The sequence below is a fragment of the Haliotis rubra genome, unplaced genomic scaffold (assembly GCF_003918875.1).
Source record: "Haliotis rubra isolate DU_JTF1 unplaced genomic scaffold, ASM391887v1 Scf3, whole genome shotgun sequence".
In the NCBI taxonomy this organism is placed as follows: domain Eukaryota; kingdom Metazoa; phylum Mollusca; class Gastropoda; order Lepetellida; family Haliotidae; genus Haliotis; species Haliotis rubra.
The window spans coordinates 1,754,843-1,780,070 of NW_025766968.1; the positions used below are offsets into that span (position 1 = coordinate 1,754,843).

The window sequence follows — 25,228 nt, forward strand, 5'->3', positions numbered from 1 at the left end:
ATGTGTAGTCTATTCCTCTGTCAACTCACCAGGCGTTATGGCAAGATGACCGTATTTTGTAACTCCCACAGTTTAACAGAGATGTATGTGAGACGAAGGTCTGCGAGCGCGTTGTGTAACGTGTCCCTTGGTTACGTTCCAAACAGGTAAACTGACGGGCGAAAGAAACTATACGCCCATGACTGTTGGTGAGTGAGTATGGTTTTACGCCGCTTTTAGCAATATTCCAGCAATATCACGGCTGGGAACACTAGATATGGGCTTCACACATTGTGCCCATGTTGAGAATCGAACCCGGGTCTTCGGCGTGACGAACGCCTTAACCACTAGGCCACCCCACCGCCCCTGGTTTTTGGTAGTAATTATTCAAGGAATGGTCATTCGCAGGTCCTGAATTGTATACGGATATCACAGAAGTGATTTTAAAGTGGATTTTAAATTTGCAGTGTTTCCGCAACTGTTTTCTGCCTATTTAGGTTTGGATAATGTATTAATATTTTGATCAAACCCAAATTTCAACAAGTGTTGCAGTGTGAAACATTTACAAGCATTTGCAAGAATGTAAAGATATAAATATTGTACCACAGTAGATGTACTACGGTCGAATGGCCAAGATGTCATGTACAGTGGAACCCCGCTTATCCGGACCTCGCCTACCCTACCATATTAACGTGAAGGAGATACATACTATACATGAAATGCTTCACTGACAACATAATCAACATACAAAAGATGAAGTTTTGCTTCCGTAGAGTTTTTGTTAACTGACGAGATAAAGATATAAATTTATATATAAATTCGTTTATCCTGACAAAATGTGAGAATGTGCGGATAAGCGAAGTTCGAGTGTGCAAGGTGCTCCTCCGTCCGGTTACAAAACAACATCTTATCGCTTAAAAGATGGGCACTTTAATTTAGATTTTCGAAAATCTTATCGGAAAGACCGATTTATGGAATAACAGCTAGTAATTAACATATATTACAAAAAAAATAAACTATGTTCGTTAAATAAAACAAAACGGAGCCCGGAGGCTTTCTTCATTTTCAGAAACTGTGGAAATCTAGATTTGCTATATATTCCAGACTTGCATGGGCTGCATTGGGCGTATTTGTTTAAGGGTCCGTACGACAGACTTACCCCTTTATGAAACAAGCCGTTCGATCCAGTTCGACAACGTCATTTCAGCACAAAGGCAATTGTAACTCCGATGCGCCCGGTTCCTCAAAGCGACAATTGTGGTAAGTCGATGTTAAAATATGGAAGTTAAAGTATAGATCGTGTTAACCTTAAGATCGCTTTGTGGAACACGGGCCTTGTTTCGACTCCGGTGATTGAATGTGATCGATGGAAGGTGATCTAATCATACAGCGGTAACGTCAGAGTGGCAAGAGGCTTAAGACGTTGACATCGAGTAGACAGCTGTCCGGCAGGGAAACGAGTCTACTGTATTCTCTTTTGTCAGGTAGAACGCTGACTGTTCGCTTCTTAATTTTTTGGCCCCCCTCAGGCAACTAATGAATTCATGCATGCGCGTAGAAGAAAAGTTCGGAACAGAATGAGTGAGTTTAGTTTTACGCCGCACTCAGCAATATTCCAGCTATATGGCGGCGGTCTGTAAATAATCGAGTCTGGACCAGACAATCCAGGGATCAACAGCATGAACATCGATCTACGCAATTGGGATACGATGACATATGTCAACCCAGTCAGCGAGCCTGACCACCCGATCCCGTTAGTCGCCTCTTACGACAAGCATGGGTTACTGAAGATAAATTCTAACCCGGACCTTCACGGGTCAGTTCGGTACAGAACTTCATTCGCATCACTCTCAGTGTTATGAAGTACATTGATGTCATAATTGCATATAATGGAAGCCATAAGTATATCCATATTTTTCATTCATTCATGGATGTACATGTGCAATATGTACTCGTCTATAATCTCTGGTTTTCGGGAGGAAGCATATAACAGTAGCAGAAAGCACGACTTATGAATGGGTTGAGCGGTATCTAAAATGAATCAGATTAAAAGTGCACACAAAGCTCACTTAACATTTCGATTTTGATTGCGCTGACTGACTGACTGACTGAGTTAGGTTTTACGCCGCTTTTAGCAATATTCCAGCAACATCACGGCGGGGAACACCAGAAATGGGCTTCACACATTGTACCCATGTGGGGATTCGAACCCGGGTCTTCGGCGTGACGAGCCAACGCTTTAACCACTAGGCTACCCCACCGCCCCTGATTGCGCTGAATGATAAGATGATGATAATATCATCAAATAGTGTATGATAATGCAAGAGGTGTTGTATGGTAATGCACAATCTGCAGTGGTCAGAAAGACATCATGATGCTATGACCTCATTCCATTTTATCATTTTCCTCGACATGGCTGCAATATTGCCATTATCATTTGCCTTGGTGTAGTGGATCGGTAGTGCAGCTCGGAGAACGGTTAAAACTCGACGGTTAATTCTCCACGTTATACCAAAAGAACTTGAATTGTACACGTTGTTACCCTATTGGTCGCTGGGCAAGGAGGTATAAAACAAAGACTGGGGTCAGTGTGCTGACACTGGGCTGGGTTAGTCTGTCTCCCAGACCCTGAGAATAAATCACAATGGAGCCTACCTCAAGTCTAGATTGCGTCAGCTAATGTTCTGGGCTCCATTTAGATTTGTTTTGTAGATATATATTTCCATAAAATAGCTTTAGTTCTCATTGGGCTGGACAAACTCACACTCACGCACACAAACACGCACACGCACACGCACACGCACACGCACACGCGCGCACAATCATGTAGTAAGCAAAATAGGTCCATTTCACCACTCCCCTATTCAACGTTTCGGAAAGGAATTCCGATTGTTCTTTCAAAACGTGTAGAGGTCACAGATTGTAATCTCCCTGATCCGAAAATTCTAATCGGCTCTTGACAAGCATTGAGTGTATATCAGGAACCGACTGAATCACGGAATGGTTTCCGGGGTCCATTGATGATCAGTACCAACACTTGACGTACGTAAGGCCAATGTGGGTAAATGCTGTTTGACGTCACATCATTCTCTCAGTTTTTCGGTGACGGTCCAGTCAACCTACTGGAATTGATCTTCAGCCACCCATGCTTGTCGTGAAGAGGTGACTAACAGGATCGGATGGTCAAGCTCGATGACTTGGTTGACACGTGTCATCGTATCCCAATTGTGTAGATCGATGTTCATGAGGTTGATCACTGGATTGTCTGGTCCAGATTCCATTATTTGCAGTCCACCGCCATATAGCTGGAATATTGCTGAGTGCGGCGTAAAACAACAACCAAACCAAACCGATCTTATCAAACCATATCAAGTGACCTAACTACACCATCCACTATTTAGTCTGACGGTTAGAATGAGGTGACCTTCCCCCAATCAACACAATAAAGCAACTTTTAACAGAAGTTATCATAGTATTAAACACCAAAATACACAAAACACTCCATCATGGGTGTCACTTGCATTGACGTCATACAGCATTGGCTGATGGTTGATCGAGAGCATATCTGAACTATTACTTAAACCGACTCAACGCAGGTTGCAAGGTTAAACAAACAAGCAAAGGCTTTTTAATACAAATATGGTTCAAGATATAATGGTTGAACAATTACAGTACTTTAACTTGTTCCATATATGACTCTGATTTAGAGTAGTGTGCCTATCAGTTAGATCACGATGTCAGCGTAATGTGGGGAAACGATGCCCACGACTCAGTGTTACGTCAGTGACGTGGCCACGTACATCATTTATGACGTAATAGACGTTACGATGTGCAGCACAGCAAGGTAACGGCCCTCTGGAAACATCACTTTGAAGGGGAAATAGTATGTAAATCACAGGAGATAGTTAAGAGAAGTCGTCCGTAATATATTCACTACATGTTACACGGACGGGGATTCGTGGAAGAGACTATAGCATGCATTTCTTTTAATGGATAACAACTTCTCTTTATTCTGTACACGACCTTTCTGAAAAGAAGTTGCTATCATAACAACGTGTATTCATGTTCGTCCAACTTCTAAATTACCTTCAAGGACTTCATTTCTTAGAGGTCCAGACCACTCTTTGCAACACAATGCAACATGACCTACAAGTCTGCAATATATGAGTTTTTTACTTTTAAAAATTACCAGGAAACAAACAGCATGTTTTGAATTTTTAGAATGACTTGCAGTAGAGTTCAAATACTTTCTGCACTAAGAAAACTATCAATTCTCCAAGGAATACTTAATTATCGGTCCCCAAGGCAAAAACAGTGTGGAGCCTGGCTTGTTTTGTCAACAAACAGATAGCTCTGATTCTTCAAAGGTGAGGCTATTACGTCACACCCTTTGTCAGAGACAACAGCAAATCCCTCTCTCTGTCATTCATCGTAACCTGTAGCCGCATAAATCCCACTGCTAGATCTGTCTTTGTTGTGGACCGATTTACCCCCTCGAAGAAAGGAATCTGTCGGTGCTACCAGGTGGTCTGTTAACGATCAATGATGTCAGAGAGGGCGGTTTCTCTGTATCAACAGCCGCGGAGAGAGGCTTATGCACACGTCATGGCGCTGGCTGAACGAGGCCATCACATTGATGGATCTTCCACAGCCAATAGCAATAGAACGTTAGGCAAGAACGAGATGCTGATATAGTGAGGCTACTCTACTGCTCAAAGTTAATGTTCTATCGAATCGCCTTGCGTTTGGAACCAACCTTATGCAATGATGCAATAAAGTTTTAAAGTATATACAGTATTATATTGTATAGAGGTACATAAAGAAACGTCACATGTTATTGTATTCTGTCGCTTGTGAATTCGGCATCTTTGTGAGTCTATGAACGATTGAAATGTGGCAATACAAAAGCGTCGTAATTCATCGCGAGTTCGTTGCGAACACGTCGCGTCTGATTGAAGATCCATCATGAGTAAAACGTGTAAAAGGATAAGTCACTTTTCTTACATCAAAGAAATGGAAATAATATGAATGTTTATCTATGAAGTAATACCTACATATACTTTACAGAATGATGAGCATACATCACAATTGCTATCATAGAAACATAACCATATTGGCATATAACTGATTACTCCGTGGACTGCAGTACCGCCTCAGACGCCCGATGACAGCCACGCTGCTTACTGTGTGTGAAGTAAAAGGAGTTCATGAAGCGCCAGTAAAATTCAAACAAGAAATTCATGATATCTTTACAAATGAATGAAAATATTAACTGGCCGATACAAGGGAGTTAACTGACTATAAGGGTCCGGTTTTCCCCCTTGTCGAACTAGGCTGGAATTTCGGAGTTACATTAACATAGTCCAATTGTTTTTAATGACGTTGCCCATGTGACCTCATGTACTTCACGAAGTAAGACCGTTTGTATAACAACATAGATCTTGATTATCGATCCGATCCTATACACTAGACACTGCCACGTTGTAAGAAGCCAATACATCGGAGAGCTGGAATCGGACTGGTCAACAGAAGCGACATAACCTGTAACAGTCAGGTGGAGCTAGGATCGAACAACGTAATTCCGGTAGGGTTCGGCAAGGGAAGAGACAGCAGTGTTCGCACAGAGTTGAAAAGTACTTGAATGTAACCCTGTCCAATAAAAAAGTACTTCTGCCATCGGACCGCGGGAGAGCTTGGAATTTGCTTGCCAGTGCTTGAAGCGTGCTGGAATGTACATACAAACGGATTAGCTGAAACAAATTGCGTTTGACCATTGTTATACGATGACATGACTTCTTCCAGTGGCATATTTAGAAGTTGGAGAGTCAGATTAGGACACACTTTATTGATAAACAACTTCTTTATTCAGGTTTCGATACAGATTTTTGTATCGTTGTCAAGCAAGAACGAGTCTGATACTTGCTTGACAACGATACAAGAATTTGTATCGAAACGTGGCATCACCTGAAGACAGAAGTTGTTCATCCATAAGGTTTGTCCTTATCAACGATGGCATGCAAAAACCATGTCAGTGAGCCACTTGGCAACCCGATCCCGTTAGTCGCCGTCTACAAAAACCATGGGTTTCTGAAGACCAATTCTAAACCAGTAGGAGCCACAACGACAGGATGCAGTGACCCACGTCACCGACCATCTGATCCTCCCAGTTGTTCCGACAAGAATGAGGTACTTTGGGTCTGTTATTCCATGGAATCCCCAAGCAATCTTTATGCTACTATTCGAATCTAGTCAGTGAGTTAGTTTAACACCACTTTGAGAAGTATTCCAGGTACATCAAGCAAAACATTGGATGGAAGCCTGAATGAGTTAGTGAGTGCGTGGGTAAGGTTTTACGCCGCATTTAGCAATATTCCAGCAATAATACGGCGGAGGACACCACTAATATTATAATGGATTCTCACATTGTTCTGAGGGGAATCGAATCCGGATCTTTGGCGAACGCTTTAACCACTATTCTACCCCACCGCCCCGATGAAAGCAGGATGCAGGTCCCGGATGTTGATCACTTTGATGAAACCCACGGGCACGGGGATGATGCCGACAAACCTTCATTCATAATCCGGGCAAACCGGGGTTCGAACCCACATCCGTAAGTTTCTGGCGTACCCGTGTACCCAAGGGAAGCAACTCTACACAACAAATGGTGTGCCTTAGTCGACTGGGCTATATACAGATATGAACTTTAACTGGTCAAGCATTTTCACGATATTAAAGTATCTTAAGCTATTTAACACTGAATGTACTTTTGAATATTTAAATAAGGTATAATTTACATTGTGTTCAAGCACACATTATCTGATATCCGTTCATTGGGGGATCCAGAGTGGGGTTCATGGGGTTCGACCCACCCCCACCCCCCACCCCCCTTTGAAAATGACTTAAGACCACATTGAAGATTTAATGTAAACCTTGAGCACTCAATTAGGTGCGTATAACTCAATAACTCATAAATACAGACAATGAAACACTATAGCATCTCCAAGAAAGCTTACTGTAGTTTATTGGTAACATCATTTCATGGTCCGGACGATTTTTATGATGTCTTAAACACCCTATGTGGCCTCAGCGTGTTAATACGTTTACACAAATGCTGTCTCCGTTATAACAGTACTTCGAGGTAAACCTCATCAATCCGGACAGAACTATTTCCCGAAATCGTCCTGATTAACATAATTTCAGATTAACGAATCATAAAGTTTAGTGATGAACTCGTCCCCAACAATAACCCCCCGAAAGCGACTGTCCGGGTGATCAGAGTCCGGTTTAAAGAGGTTTCAGTGTATATTAGATGTTAATAAGCTGAACCTGTGCTGAACCGGCAAATTTTCCCTCTCGGCCTTAAAGTAACGTTGTCGGTAAATACACGAAGTCCTGTTTAAACCTATCTGTAATGGTGTTAGGGACCGATGTCTGTATATAGTTGCGGCGATGGTGTTGTCCGTCTCCGTCAACATCGGGGCGCCTACCACGTCACCATTGAGGGACTATAATCTCCGCTAATGTACGGCCGTCCGGCCGACTCACATACCCATGGTGACTTTATTGGTAACTGTTTGTGAATCTAAACATACAATTGACAATCTCTTCCTTCCATTGTTCTTACATGTTTATATAATTGGCTAAATTTAGACCGCATTCGATAAATATTTTTAAATGGCACTTTAACATTGTTGAAAGGTAGATTGTGTAAATTGTCATGTAGCTGGGTGTAACCTTTGTGATGTACGCACGGGGATGGCTAGGGTTAGTTTTCTTCGTAACCTTCATGTCCAGTAGGTCAGTTGTGTGTTTTAGATGTGATTGTGTTTTATGTTGAAGAGAAGTTAAGAATCAGTCGGCTCAGAGTCGGTATCCTGTTGATAAGATGGTAATTCATGACGCTTTCAAGATAGTATTCTTTACACATCAAGACATGCAAACTTCCAGTAGAGAAAGGGGAGTTTTTACGGTATAACGTGTGATGTTGTTTCCTGTGCATTTTAAGTGTTGTAATATAAGTTTGGTGTAGTATTTTGAATTGTAATATATGTTTTCTCTTTCTTGATAGTGTGAATATTTTATTGTCTCCCAGATGTCTGTTTCGGAAATAGATCTTTTATTTAAGTTATTTTACTACGCTTAAAACTATCTCATAATTTCAAAGGGTGGCTCGCTTTAAATTATTTGTATCAGTCGAATGTAACTAACTTTCTAATGTGAGGGAATCTCTAACACACAATCTGTCTGTCTGTTAAACTGCAACATGGTATGTCAATGACAGGTACCATGAAACCAGGATTAGTACATGCACGCACGCACGCACACACACACACAGACAAACAAGCACACACACACGTGTAATCCAAAGACACTCATAACCTCAAAGGGTGGCTCGCTTTAAATTATTTTTATCAGTCGAATGTAACTAACTTTCTAATGTGAAGGAATTTCTAATAAACAATCTGTCTGTCTGATAAACTGCAACATGGTGTGTCAATGACAGGTACCATGAAAACAGTATTAGTACATGCACTCACGCACGCACGCACGCACGCACACACACACACACACACACACACACACACACACACGCAAACACACACGTGTAACCCCAAAACACCTCAGATCACCTCAAGAAAGGGCATATTTTTGTAAAAGAAGGTACGATAATCATTCGTTTAGTAATCTAGCATCATCCTCGCAATTGTATTCAAATTGTATCCTGATTTTAGACATAAGGTAAGCGTATCTCATAAAAATGCAAACTGCCACTTTAAATCGTCGTTTAACATCCTCGGCGTGTCAGGAATTATTAACCAAATATAATAGACAATATCTAAATGTATAAAAATATCTTTTGGAGGGCTTTACACCACCACATAGCTCCACATATCCAAAGTAAACATTTATTATAATTAGTTGTGTTATCATATTATATGCTTTATGTTATTAGAATCCCATATTGATGGAAATAGAATAAAAATAACAATATATTTAGGATGTTAATGTCTTGATATCTATATTTATATGCATTTTACCTGTTAAAAAATATTGTAAAGATTAAAATGTTGACGTTTAAGCCATACACCCGATACGTCATCCTTTCAAACTGACCAAGTGTCAGCTGTCATATAACTATTAAGAATATATGTGTATAAGATCATAAACGAAAACCAACAAAGCAAATAAAAGAAGCGCCGATGCATGACAGGGTATTTTAAACTGCCATTTATCTAATCATGAGTCATACAAAACTCGATTATAAAGACATTATGCAAAGTAAATATTTTTTTATTACATTGTGCTCATATATTTTTTCTATAAACGTGGTGTTAAGCTATACTCACTTACATATATATACACACGTAATTATCATTCTGAGAAGTTTCTATTCAACTTTCAACCCGTGAAGATCCGGGGTAAAATTGATCTTCAGCAACCCAGGTTTGTCGTAACAGGATCGGGTGGTCAGGCTCGCCGATTTGGCTGCCACATGTCAATGTATCCCAGTTGCGTAGAACGATGCTCGTTCTGTTGATCACTGGATTGTCTTGTAAGACTCGATTATTTCGAAACGGCCGCCATATAGCTGGAATGTTTATGATTGCGGCGTTAAACGACAAACAAACTATGCAATTTTCTATTGTAAGAAACATCGTCGATGTAACCCAAGTATGCATATGATAATGAATGAAAGTACTGTAAGACGTGTCATGATTTTACATGTTATTATGTTAAATCATCGCTCGTCTTCAAACCACGGTAACACGAAGTGTGTAAAATTGATTTCTTCATCCTCGATGACACAGGGAAGATTATTTCTTTCCTGTTCTCTTAAGTAGCCTGGCCCCATCCAGTATCCGTGGTGCAGCGGGATATATCTAAAATATTTATTGAAAAATATAAATTCTAGATCCTGGTAATCTATCACCAAATAGCACGTGAGATTAAACAAATATTCTTGCAGAGTGAGTGAGTTTAGTTTTAAGCCGCACTCAGCAATCTTCCAGCTATATGGCGGCGGTCTGTAAATAATCGAGTCTGGACCAGACAATCCAGTGATCAACATCATGAACATCGATCTGCTCAATTGGGAACCGATGACATGTGTCAACCAAGTCAGCGAGCCTGACCACCCGATCCCGTTAGTCGCCTCTTACGACAAGCTAGTCGCCTTTTATGGCAAGCATGAGTTGCGGAAGACCTATTCTACCCCGGATCTTCACGGGTCCATTCTCGAAGAAGAAAATCAACAATTTAGTTTCATAGACGTTAAATCACCATCTCAAAGCAGCAGTTTGCATGTACCTGTGTTTGACGGTGGGTGAAAATATAACAAACAGGAAGTAGATATTCGATGGTGATTGTATTTTATACGGGAACAGTGGGGTTTTTTAGTTTACATTCGCAGTTTTCTGACGATTGTTTTCAGCCTAGTGACGTTCGGTCATATCCATTTTTCATAAGTATACCTTTTTTTGCTGGACAGTTTGTGTAAAGTTTCGACTTTGACTTTTACAAACAAACATTCCATAACATACTATGAAGGTCTCTTATCTTGTTTTATTCATACCCCTAAGTCGTGCCACGATATGAGAAATCCCACTCGGATTTGTTTCGGAAATAAACTTGGTTCTTTGTAGTGATCCTTGGAGAAAAAGGATCACACCGATATCAAGCGTTTCATAAGAACACACACGACTGGTTATAATGCATTATATAATGCAAGGTCAAGGCTCGAATATATACAGAGCGCAGAAAAAAAAGCTGTAATGTTACAACTCTCTCTCTCTCTCTCTCTCTCTCTCTCTCTCTCTCTCTCTCTCTCTCTCTCTCTCTCTCTCTCTCTCTCTCTCTCTCTCTCTCTCTCTCTCTCTCTCAATATTCTTTTTATCTTTGTAGGTAAACTGTATTATACGTAGATAATAAGAACAAAGACTCTGGCGTAATGACGTGTGATATTTTGTTGTTGAATGCTCTCCTAGCATAGTAAGCCAGGATAAATACTTACATAATCCTAATTCATTACATGTTAATGTCATGGACCAGACAGTTTGTGGGTCACCGACCGTTAACTATACTTCACGTAGCTGTAGGTCGCTGACAGGTTGACCACCTTAAACATTCCTGTCCGACATATTGTCATATACATAGTCAGCGTTCGGATAGGATCCCACAACATTATGTCAAGTTAACTAACAGTATACCAATCATCTACCTTGGTCAGGCAAACGAGTGGTTGATGACATGAGCAACGGGCCATGATGTTGGGTCAAGGTGACACAGGAGCAGCCGTGTAAACCAATAGGTCTTCGGTAATCAGTTCTTTCGACAAGCGGGCGGTGGGATAGCCTAGTGGTTAAAACGTTCGCTCGTCACGCCGAAATCCCGGGTTCGATTCCCCACGTGGGTACAACATGTGAAGCCCATTTCTGTTGTCCTCGTGTAATGTAAGTTCGACCACTTAAAAACTGTCGCTGAATTTTCAAAGTAATATTCATATAATCTTATTTTCAAATCTCTTACCTCTAAACTTGTTTATTATATCAGGGGCGGTGGGGTAGTCTAGTGGTTAAAGCGTTGGCTCGTCACGCCGAAGACCCGGGTTCGAATCCCCACATGGGTACAATGAGTGAAGCCCATTTCTGGTGTCCCCCGCCGTGATATTGCTGGAATATTGCTAAAAGCGGCGTAAAACCAAACTCAGTCAGTCAGTCAGTCAGTTTATTATATCAAACATTTCCGAAATCCAGGTATTTTTACTGCTTTTCACAATCGCGGCATGGCCGCCTTCTCACTGTCAACACAAGTGACTCAGAAAGCTACGTCACACAAGTTCGATCATATGATTGGCTGGCTTATCAGGATGACTTGTATGGACGATCTTTTGTGTCAGATTCAGAGTTACAGCAGTCCCAAGTAATTTTATGGTATTTATGTCCATGAAACGTTCATTTTATGTTTTAATTCTTCTAAAAACGATGAAAAGTCACAAATAATGAGCTTACATACAAGCATTATGCAGGGAGTTATTCTTCAGGCTCATCGTGACAGGGGCACCAAACCTCAGAATGTCGACAAACACCACGAACTGGCTTGCAGAAACGTAAATGTGTTCTGTGCTGACATGTAGGGTGGGTACATTGTGCCCAGGTTGTATTTATCAATGAGGCAATAGCTCGAACCTCATCAGGTACAAATTGACGGAAATTCTCAAAAAGCATTACGTTTTCTGTAAGAAATGGCCCTTACTTGTTTCCAAAGTTTTAAATTTTGACAAGGATATCACGTGTCTGGTCATGTGACATTTAGACCAGCAACGTAAACAAGCAGAAGACAGGTGTGCTGTCAATTTACAACGTGTGAAATAAATACTGTTTACATTTTATTGGAGCTGATAAAGTTACATTATTGATCTAGGGTTAAAAAGTAGTTGTTTGCTGAATATGAGCTATAACTTACGTTTGGTAACTTAACACGATACATTTTCCGGTCCAAACGAATGAAAGCGGTGTCAGCAGAACATCGAAGCTGCAGATATCGTAAGTTATCGCTACGTATCGCGACAATTACCATTCAAAACGGGCGATCGAAGTTACATGTCGATCGAACTTGTGTGACTTGACGATATCCCCCGTCGTGAATACAAGACAACACTGACTGATACAGATATAGCACGACACAAAATGTCACTGTTGAGGACAGCACAACACAGCACAAACTGACAACAGCAGAACACAACACAAACGGTCACATCTGAGCGTAGCACATCCGAAACCAGCTGACACAGATAGGCACACTACACGAAATAGGATAGGCACATTACATAAGGTAAGATAGGCCCACTGCACAAGCTAAGATAGCCACACTACACAGGCTAAGATAGGCACACTACACAAGCTAAGATAGCCACACTACACAAACTAAGATAGGCCCACTACACAAACTACGATAGGCACACTACACAAGCTAAGATAGATACACTACACAAGCTAATATAGGCCCACTACACAAGCTAAGATAGGCACACTACACACACTGAGATAGGCACACTACACAAACTAAGATAGGCACACTACACACACTGAGATAGGCACACTACACGAGCTAAGATAGGCCCACTACACAAACTAAGATAGGCACACTACACAAACTAAGATAGGCACACTACACAAACTAAGATAGGCACACTACACACACTGAGATAGGCCCACTACACAAGCTAAGATAGATACACTACACAAGCTAACATAGGCACACTACACAAACTAAGATAGATACACTACACAAACTAAGATAGGCACACTACACACACTGAGATAGGCACACTACACGAGCTAAGACAGGCACACTACACAACATGTGAAGCCCATTTCTGGTATACCCCGTCGTGATATTGCTGGAATATTGCTAAGAGCGGCGTAAAACTATACTCACCCACTCACTCTTTCGACAAGCTCAGGGTTCTGTGGATCTAAGTTGTCCTCGACACCACAGTGAATACGTGGTATATTATATTGCACGTCCCTATTGTATGTTGATGTATAATGTACGTTCATGAAAAAGGCACAAACAAAGCGAAGAATTACATAGCGGCGCGGTTCAACGCAGCACAATACAAGACAACACAGACTGATACAGATATAGCACGACACAAAATGTCACTGTTGAGGACAGCACAGCACAAGACAGCACAAACTGACAACAGCAGAACACAACACAAACGGTCAAATCTGAGCGTAGCACATCCGAAACAATCTGACACAACTGAGCACAACGAAGTACGACATAACCATATACACCTGAACATATCATGCTACAGTTGGGCAGCATAGCACAGCATAGTACATCACAGCATAATACATCACATCACAGCATAGTACATCGTGTCACCTCATTCCTGCAACAGCAAAGAACAATAGTGCACCACAACCTGACACCAAGCAGCTCGAAAACCACAGCACAACACAATCGTAAATTGTCACAGAACAACAGAGCACAACAGGACTCGACACGGCACAACACAGCACAAGCTAAGATAGGAACACTTGACAAGCTAAGAAAAGCCTACTACACAAAGTTAAGATAGGTACACTTCACAAGCTAAGATAGGAACACTTCACAAGCTAAGATAGTCAAACAACACAACCTAAGACAGGAACACAGCACAAGCTAAGATAGGCACACTACACAAGCTAAGATAGGTACACTTCACAAGTTACGATAGGTACACTTCACAAATGAAGATATGCCCACTACACAAGCTAAGATATGCCCATTACACAAGCTAACATAGGCCCACTACACAGCTAAGGTAGGCCCACTACACAAGCTAAGATAGGCACACTACACAAGTTAAGATAGACACACTACACAAGTTACGATAGGTACACTTCCCAAATGAAGATATGCCCACTAAACAAGCTAAGATATGTCCACTACACAAGCTAAGAAAAGGCCCACTACACAAGCTAAGGTACGCCCACTACACAAGCTAAGGTACGCACACTACACAAGCTAAGATAGGCACACTACACAAGCTAAGGTAGGCACACTCCACAAGCTAAGGTAGGCCACCACACAAGCTAAGATAGGCACACTACACAAGCTAAGATAGACACACTACACAAGCTAAGATAGACACACTACACAAGCTAAGATAGACACACTACACAGACTAAGATAGACACACTACACAAGCTAAGATAGACACACTACACAAGTTAAGATAGACACACTACACAAGTTACGATAGGTACACTTCCCAAATGAAGATAGGCCCACTAAACAAGCTAAGATATGTCCACTACACAAGCTAAGAAAAGGCCCACTACACAAGCTAAGGTACGCCCACTACACAAGCTAAGATATGTCCACTACACAAGCTAAGGTAGGCACACTACACAAGCTAAGGTAGACACACTACACCAGCTAAGGTAAGCCACCACACAAGCTAAGATAGGCACACTACACAAGCTAAGATAGGCACACTCACAAGCTAAGATAGGCCCACTACACAAGCTAAGATAGGCACACTACACAAGCTAAGATAGGCACACTACACAAGCTAAGATAGGCACACTACACAAGCTAAGGTAGACACACTACACAAGCTAAGATAGGCCCACTGCACAAGCTAAGATAGGCACACTACACAAGCTAAGATAGATACACTACACAAGCTAAGATGGGCACACTTCACAAGCTAAGATAGGCACACTACACAAGCTAAGATAGACACACTACACAAGCTAAGATAGGCACACTACACAAGCTAAGATAGGCACACTACACAAGCTAAGATAGGCACACTACACAAGCTAAGATAGGCACACTACACAAGCTAAGATAGGCACACTACACAAGCTCAGATAGGCCCACTACACAAGCTAAGATAGGCACACTACACAAGCTAAGATAGGCACACTACACAAGCTCAGATAGGCACACTACACAAGCTCAGATAGGCACACTACACAAGCTAAGATAGGCACACTACACAAGCTAAGATAGGCACACTACACAAGCTAAGATAGGCACACTACACAAGCTAAGATAGGCTCACTACACAAGCTAAGATAGGCCCGCTGCACAAGCTCAGATAGGCCCACTACACAAGCTAAGATAGGCACACTACACAGTTCGATGCAATTCACCAAAGCACGAGACAACACCAACAGCACCACCTAACACAAAACAACACAATGACACAACATAGCACGAAACAAACAGAAAACAGCACAATCTGGCACAGACACACCACAGCACAGCATTACGTCACACCAGAAAACTCTTTCAGCAATCAGACTACTCTGTTATTGCCCAAATATTTAATTATTCATAAATATATAATATATGTAACAATATATAGATATAGATATATTGGACAATATAATCATAAAATCAGAACTTTACAAAAAAAACAGAATATATTCTTTATATTGTATTAAATATCGCGGTGATTTGGTGAGAGCACTGTCTCCTGAGTGAGTTAAACAAAGGACAGTGGGAAGTCACGCATTCCTATTGGCTCTGTGCAACACCCGTGCCGATTGTTAACTTAATTTGTGTGCTCCCATCTCTAACCACAGTCGACAAATAACCGATGACCATGCTGATGGAAAGATGGACTGGTGAATGGCTGGGGTGAGAGAGAGAGGGTTGACACGGTTTCTAATTCAGGCCACTCCACGCCTCACTACAGTCGTTTACTTCGCTTCACGTTATAGACAAGGCGTCAGTTGAGCGAGGCCTGTGCGACTGTGTGGAGCATCTATATAGTATTGGAGGACTTTTTGTAAACATTGAGCTCAGGTGCTGATATGTTCTTGTTCACGGGACACTAATTGTGCGTTATGGAACAATACTGGATTTTAGTCATTCCGCTTTTGGGATGTCTCCTGTCAATTCCCACAGTTAGAGGTAAGTAGTGTACAACATATGCTTGTTTTTACTGTCGATGTCTCACCTGGCGAATAGCACCTGACACGAGGTCAATCTTCGGTAGCTTTTGCCCCTGCCCTACTATGGTAACACTTTGAATCATATACAATTTATATAAAATATGTTTTTTACATTTGATATTTCATTTGAGTATCTGTACCTTATTTGTAAAAGTTTTTGTTTACATATCTATATTTAGCAGTATACATTGTGTTTCATACACATATCTTTATGAAATCATGCCACGATTAATTTCATAAGCATACTATTTAGACCGCATATTTATGTAATGTATTTTTATAATTGTTGGAGTTTGTAACTTAAACGCGCTTGGTTTTGGGTCGGTTATTAAAGAGAGCGTCCCCACGAGAAATTCTTTCCACGAAGTTCAACTGTAATATCGTGCAAACTGTCGGAAAGGCAACTACCACGTGACAAATATCTCTTCAGTGAAGAAAAGGTCGACCACCCATGACAATTAACAATACAATTGCATTGTTTAAATTCCCAGCAACGTGTGCACACGCGTTCACGCTGTCGGGACAATCTTACATTACATAATACCTAATTTTAAGACCCGATAGTATTCTTTTATCGTGTACGTATTATACGTAGTACCGGTTACGAAGTGATGTATGCGTGCAGTCAAACCCATCTTACGTAATTATCAGTACATATCTCCAAGAAAGTCAATGTGTATTTACTGATCCTGACGTGAATGTGTGCAGAAAAACTTATCTTTCAGGAGAAATGGTATTGTTCAGTGTTATAATCTAGATAAACGTGAAAATATGCGTCTGTAATTAAAGTGTCATTTTTTAAAGCCTCGTGTCAGCCCTTAACGCTCCTTGTGCATGTCTGGTGTCACTCGTAGTGTGCACCTCATCAGTTGAATTGTTCGTTGTTACGTTTAAAGGGATGTCTGCCCTTAATCATGATCCATCGTGGCAAGTCATCTCTTAAATACATTCACAATTCTGACTGATATATCATTTGGTACGCATCGGAACTGCGATTGACTCCACGGGGCATCTTAAACGGAACTGTTCGCTCGAGTGGCATTTATTTGTACGATAACTGTCGCAATATTACAACCATCACTCACTCCGTAGTGTCAAGTTTAATGACAAAGATGCACCCGTTGCTGTTAGTACGGTTGTATTCTATTGACTTTATTAATTTGTATTACTGTCATAACAAATACAATATTTAAAATGTTTGTGCATGTGTTTCATGGGTTATTCTATGCATGGAAATTATTTGGTTTTACGTAATCACGATGAACAAGATAGTCAATTGCCCCCCATTTGTATTAATGGTTTGGGTCTATTATTTTGTTATTTTAAGGTCTTTAAAGTTAAAAAACGACCCTATAACTATTTAGTATAAACTGTATGTGACATGTCAATGTACCGAGGTCAATATGTTTTTGACAATGGACAATACGGTTTATGTGAATCATTTACATTTGACCGGATCGTGGGTATGGGGTCAGGTAATACGGCGATGGACTATGCTATTCGTGCAGGGTGATTTTGTTTCGGGTCAGTAAGCCCGAAATACGTCCGAAGCCTACCCGGAATATCCACCTCGAAATTACAGTCGTAATGTCTGAACCCATACCCTGCCAAATAGACCTGCCCACAGACCCACAAACAGTTGCAACAAGGCCGTCCTGCGGAATACCTCCCGTAACTGAGAGTACAGTACATCCAAGGAACATCAATCAGAAACTATTCAAGAACAGCATTTTCCCATGAACAGCGCGACCCTCTCCCCCGTGATCACTCCAGTCGTTCAATGAAACACCCCAGTTTTCTCCCCTCATATCCCCCATCATACCCCATCCCCGACCCCCCGAGGGCTTGTCATGGTCACATGTCTGTATTACATGAAGGTGTTGGCTGAGGTATCGAGTGTCCACTACCTGCAGATCAATCACGGTGTCTTGACCAGGTTGTGGTTTCACAGCGTCTGTGTTTGACCTCGGGACACACCTGGTCAAGACTGGACAGGTCTGAACAGATTACACTTAATTACGGTCATCTTATATTGTTACCTCACAGCCTCTACCTATGAAGAAAGAGCTATCCGCCCTGTCACTATTCGCTATGTGGCTGTGTCTCTTTTTGTTTATAAGTTGGTTTTGCGCATTTCCGTCAAAGCTTTCGGGTCTGTGGGCGAAATAGAATCAGACCAACATTAATTTTGTATGTTTGATGTAAAGTTCGTTGGAATGAAAAAATATATTTTTTATCTATTTGTCACGTGATTTTATTGTGATATGCTAAGGAATGTCGAATGGTGTCTTGTGATTCAGGTAACACGCCCCCTCATGTTAGAGTACCAAGGAGGCTATGAATAACATCCGCCATGGCTACATTTGAGCGACGTCATCCTCATCAGTGGTCCTGATCACTTGTCGTGGTCAGGCTAAGTTGAGCATTATCTGGTGTTGTGAGATTCTAAGACTCTGCTGTTATAATATAAATCCCAAAACATTAACCTGGAATTGTTTCAAAATTTTAATGTCGGATACGTAAACAAAGCAACAACAAAAATAAGCGACTCAGATTCAACTCGACAGCTCGTCGTAAAATATGTGGGAGATGTATAACACTTTAACGGATTGCGAAAAAGTTAGAGTATATGTCCCATCCGCCTCATTATATAGTCATTTCCCAGACAATGCCTGGTGATGTTGTTTTGTTTCAAAGCCCAGTCACTGAGACTGTTTATAAAGTACACATCGTAAGTCTTGGGGCAGGTATAATATATCAGAGCCGGTCGCCCGTGGTGGTTGGTCCACTTCCTCATTACACTGTCCACTTGGCCGATAAATCAACGGATAATTAAAGTGGGGCTTTGACAAAGATGGCTGCACTTGGTGGGGTTGTTTGTGCGCATGTGCAGATTTACCTTTGGGTGCAGATGTCATCTGTGTGTATAGGGGTCGTGTGCAGATTATGACCATCCGGGTATAATCTGTAATGTCAGACTGACTGAGTATGGTTTCACGCCGCTTTTAGCAATATTCCAACAATATTCCAGCAATATTCCAGCAATATCACGGCGGGGGACACCAGAAATGGGCTTCACACATTGTACCCATGTGGGGAATCGAACCCGGACCTTCAGCGCAACGATTGACGGCTTTAACCTCTATGGTACCCCACCCCCCATGTAATGTCAGAGGATAAGGATACTGCGCTGTGATGTGATAGACTATACCCGCATGACTAGCAGTGGTATGTGGTCGTTATGGCTACATGAATTAATGAATAGCCTGATTGTAGATAATATCGGTTTAGAACAGACATATACCACAGTGCGGGGGTGCATGTTGAGTCGTTGTAGTGTTGCTAAGATGTTGACACATGCTTGGTCGCTGTCGGTGAAGCAGTTGTAGTAGTGATCGTAGAACCTGTAGTGGGGGTAGTTGGAAGCAGTTGTAGTAGATTAGGTAGACATATTTGTAGCGTTTAGGGTGGGGTGGGGTGGGGTGGGGTGGGTAGTTGTAGTGTGGTAGGTGTTAAGGTGGCAGTAGTAGTAGTAGTAGTAGTAGTAGTAGTAGAAGAAGCAGCAGCATAAACAGTGGTAATGATAGTTGAAGCAATAACGAGAGTAGTAGCGGTAGTAGTTGTTGTTGTGGTAGTAGTAGTAGCAGCACCAGTAGTAGAGCAGCAGTAGTAGATGTTTGGGTAGTTGCACCCTGGGTTTTGTATTACTGGAGGGGCGATGGGGTAGCCTAGTGGTTAAGACGTTTGCTGGTAACACTGAAAACCCGGGTTCGATTCCCCACATGGGTACAATATGTGAGTCCTACTTCTGGTGTCCCCAACCGTGATATTGCTGGAATATTGCTAAAAAGCAGCGTAAAACCTAACTCACTCACTCATTCATGATCATTACATGAAGGCCGGATATCTTATAACTGGTGGTTCAAGCAATGGATCGTCACACCATTGACCAGGTTCAATTGCAAATACGTGTTCAATGTGTGGAGAGCATTTCTGGTGCCAAACACTTTAACACGGCTTAAATATTGCAAGGAGCGCCAAATACAACATTCACGTCTAGTACTTAATGAGATGAGAAGCTAATTTCTTAAAATAGGTAAAAACTCATAGAACCAGAAATATATGCGTATCTTGTGCCAAGTTGGAAGACGACCATTTTGCATTCATAATAGGACTTCACAACCGTTCTCCTAACACACCGACAGTATTTTATACACTGGCGTGACCGCTGACATGATGGCGGCAAAACCATGCCCCCAGACCTGTACTCTGGCGGAGTGATGGATAGCCCGGTTTGTCGGCGGGGTGAATTAGAAACGTTTCTCCCAACACGTGGCAGTGTCAAAATAATGTGCATATTTCTGACAAGCTGAATATCGTTGACATTAGTAAGCAAGTACTACACTAAAACAAACATAATATCGGCAATAAATGTCATCGTTTAAGTATCAGGGATAGCTTGCAGGTTTAAAACAATGCCAGCCGCCACGTTTTGTCCCGAATGCATGTCAGTTCAGCTCGCACTTAACCAATATTGGCCAAGTAATACTACAGTGTCGTCTGCTTCTATCGTCTGCTTCTCTTGTCTGCTCGTGTGATGAAAAGGTCACCGCATCTTCCCACCGTTTTTTCACCAACTGTCGTCTGCTGGTCGAACCCCCGACCCCCTTCACCAGCGTCACCTACATCCCTTGGTTGTTCGACACAAGAATAGAACAACGGTTTTGGAATCTGAATGCATATTGACACAGCATTTGTGAAGGGGTCTAAATCGGACGTTGTCACGGGAAGAATGAGACAGTGTTGTCTCAGACAACATATGAAATAACCCGAAGACAGTGGCACTGCCACTGGTTGCCGGCCGCGAGATGGACACTGACTTTCACCTTCAAGGTCAAAGGTCACATGTTTCTTAAAAAAACCCTTTAATATGTCGGTCATATCAGTGTCTGTGCTTTGGTCTCAAGGTCAGATGACATCTTAAGAAATTCAGAGGATGGAAATCGTATTCGGATGGATGAGAAAATGTTTGGACAGGGTATAATTTCACCAAGCGGTGTATCAAAAGACGCATTGCAATCCAGTTCTTAACGACGGGTTGCCATGAAACGCCATTACTATCAACGATTATTTAAATGTTTGTTGTTTAACGCCGCACTCAGCATAATTCCAGGTAAATGACGGAGCCCTGTATATGAGTCTGGACCAGAAAATCCAGTGATTGGTATCCTCAGCATCAGTCTAAGCACTTGAGATGTGATGACGTGCATTAACTGATCCACCCAGCCTTACTACCTGATCCCGGTTGCTGAAGATGGGTTCTGACCAGCAGTGGAATGCTGGGGATATGTTCTACCCCTGGTCCCAGTGAACAACAATAAATAAATATAGTTTTGAAAGAAAGCAAATTTTCATGTGATTATCAACATTTAATCTTTTTCCAACGATGGAGAAAATTACCTAAAGTTTGGCCATCCATACTCTTTATGTGTTTCCCGTCCCCATCCGCAACCAGGAAGAGAGCGGGCAAGCGAGAGAAAAAAAGAAAAATAATCAAATGTTTTTCACTAATTCTGTAACTTATGTTATGAAATGTAAAAAAATAGATCACTTGATGATAGTCTTTAAAATACTCTCAAGAAGCAGATTGAGTTATTTTGTTTCGGAAACATATTTAAAGACACGAAGATGAACAAAGATTCAGTTAATCTGTTTGTGCAAAGGAGAGGGTATACTTTCTATCACATAATGATAGGTTTCCATAGCGACGGGGAAGATTGAGATAAGAAAGCTAATAATCATTTCACGTCTGATGCATCACGGCCGGTGAACACCTTAAATGGGCTTAAAGGCATTTATTGCAGATATTATGGTTGTTTTAGTACCCAACAAGGAATCAAACCGGAGCCTTCGGTGTGACAAGCGAACGCATAATCCCCTCGGCTATCTCGCCACCCTTTGAGAGAAGACCCTATTAAGGATTCCTGCCCGATACTATGTAGATTCAATAGAGGTAGAAGAACGCACATGGACGGAGGTTTTCTATGGTTAGGTTTGTCTGTCGAAGCGAACCTGACTCCAGGTTAGGTTAACGTGATTCCTGCCCGATACTATGTAGATTCAATAGAGGCAGAAGAACGCACATGGACGGAGGTTTTCTATGGTTAGGTTTGTCTGTCGAAGCGAACCTGACTCCAGGTTAGGTTACCGTGACATAACCTTCCTGCTTGCTCGTCAGGACATGACGTTGCATTTTAAAGTTCCAATTTACACCTGACTTCTAATGTATGCTAGATGCTGAATCAACCTGGATCTGTGGTAAACGAACAGGCAGGTAAACAAGCTCCACATCTTACGTATTCACACTAAATGCCAACTTCATCAAAAGTACGAACCAGTTGGAAACTTGTTTGGGTAGTTGAGTGCAACCAACTTGCTTCACAAACCATCTTAAAGTTACTTGGGGCAAACTAGGCAGATTCTACATGTAATTATTCGTAATTTCATACAGGTAAATTAACTGTATTTTCTGTTGGAATTGAGAGGAAGGACCTCAGAGGAAGTGATATCTTGGAAGTATAGGTCTGTCTAGAAGAGAACCATGATCGAAATTTGACAGTCGGGTAGTGGTTAAAGTGTTCTCTCGTCACGCCGAAGACCCATTTCTGTTGTCCCCCGCCGGGAAATTGCTGAAATAATGCTAAATGCGACGTAAAACTAAACTCACTGCCAGTGTTACTACATCTCAAAGATACCACTCAGACATCTGGAGCAGAATATGATTGATCAGACAATGAATAACGGACATGACAGACAGTCAGCCCTCGGCCACGGAGAGAAATTTGGCTTCCACACTTGTTGTTTAAAATCAGGCATACTTGTATGCTTGTCATTACATAACATGGACAATTACGGTGTGTGAAGGTATGTTGACTATGTGTGAAGTAAATACCTCTCCTTTCCTGATGAGGGGGGTTGTCATTGCCGTTGTCAGATATGACACATCATTGTCATGTGTGGTTCTGGAGAGCACTCAATTCTGACGGGAGGCTTGTGGACTGGAAACATAAATATAGACAGGGAGATTTCGGCCTGATTGTATTGGATGTCAGGCTAAAGTAACATGCCTTAGAAGTCGGACTTTAATGGTACTCGGCTGTAATGATGCTGACATGATCTTGACAAGCTAGTTTATCTGATGCGTAGTCTACAATGACCGATGACTGTCGTGACAAGACATTGTGATGATTTAAAATGGGACACAGACAGATTTATCAAGTATGAGTATACAAGCTTTAATCCTGTAGTTGTACGTTGGTACAACCTCTTGTCCTGTTTTTCTTTCATTTATATTTGTTAGTTTTTGTATTGGTCTTGGGCTGGTTCCACAAAGACATTTTTACTAAGATTGTCTTGGGTCTTTCTCACTCACTCACTTATCTCTTACTTTCATCCAAAGTAAAAACAGTTTTTTTGCTTGATGTTTAACACCGCGCTTAGCAATATTCCAGCTATATGGCGGCAGTCTGATAATTATCGAATCTGGACCAGAAAATCCAGTGATCAACAGTATGAACATCGATCTACGCAACTGCAATACGGTGACGTGTCAAACAAGTCAGCGAGCCTGACCACCCGATCCCGTTAGTCGCCTCTTACGACAAGCATGGGTTGCTGAAGACCTATCCTAGCCCGGATCGTCATGTGTGTAAAGTTAAAAATAGAATTCTAGATCAAAACGAAAACCGGTAATATCTTCGATAGGCCAGCCATCTTGTTTTTTTCCAAACCCGCTATACCAGTGAAATGCACACTTATATTAATAGGTAAGTGATTGAGTAAGAAATTCATTCTTTACAACCAACTAGAAATATAAAAATGCACTGTACAAAAGCGAACATTGAAAGGCGTTTCATACCGGACGATCCGCCTTTAGTTCCAAAGTAGTGACACGCGGAAAACCTAATATTAAACGAGGATCTCATGAGGGGGAAATACGGTAACTGTAGAAGCTGCATTCTTGGCAAGACTTCGTCTACTGGTGACTATGGAAAAACATTCTATTACTTTCCTCCACTCTATTAGGGTCATAAACTCCCAGTTCAAAGGAAAACATTGAAGCCTTCATTATGCAATGTTTTGGAAACCCTGTTGTGGTGATGACCATGCTGTGTAAAGGTACTCTTTGTTAGATATTGGCACGAACACATGGCATTTACTCAAGTATAACACGAAACAGGGGTCAGACTTCGACTGTTTACTCTGGTCCCAGTATCGTGTTCGGTCAATAGTTCTCAAATAAAGCGTATAATGCTAAGGTATTATGCTTTGAAACGGCGATAATGGTGTCCATGTTGAAAGCATGCTCCCAACCGTGTCCAGTTGGTCAATCCTTATCCCGGTCTTGTTGACAAACCTATATTTGACCTATGATTTGCTTACATTGTATAACCGACTTCGTGGTCTAGTAGATAGAGCGTCTTGTAGAGAGCGGAAGGTCGGGTGTTACTAAACATGGGGTTTTCGGTACCTCCTCTAGTGCTCTGCTTTAAGGTGATAAAACGAAGTGGGTAACTTGGAATGGGTATCCTGAGTTGGGTATCAATACTAAACTACGGCATGGTTTCACAATGGCCTTTCCCTAAAAACAGGCATTATTACCGACATGTACAAGCACATATATACAAGTGCACGCAATCCTGAACGCAACTTTCCCGCTCAACTCAACTCATCCTAGGCGTCTCGGGGCGATGAGGTAGCTTAGTGGTTGAAACGTCCACCCGTCT

At 41.6% G+C, this 25,228-nt stretch overlaps 1 protein-coding gene across 1 annotated transcript in view; it reads left to right on the top strand.

Moving 5' to 3' along the window:
* Nucleotides 1–16,031: 16,031 nt before the first annotated feature.
* The window catches only part of LOC124282503 (deleted in malignant brain tumors 1 protein-like), a 102,452-nt gene continuing 93,255 nt past the window's right edge, over nucleotides 16,032–25,228 (top strand). Inside the window, 1 exon segment of the mRNA XM_046718512.1 lies at nucleotides 16,032–16,401. Coding sequence (XP_046574468.1) covers nucleotides 16,335–16,401 — 67 coding nt within the window. The 5' untranslated portion in view covers nucleotides 16,032–16,334.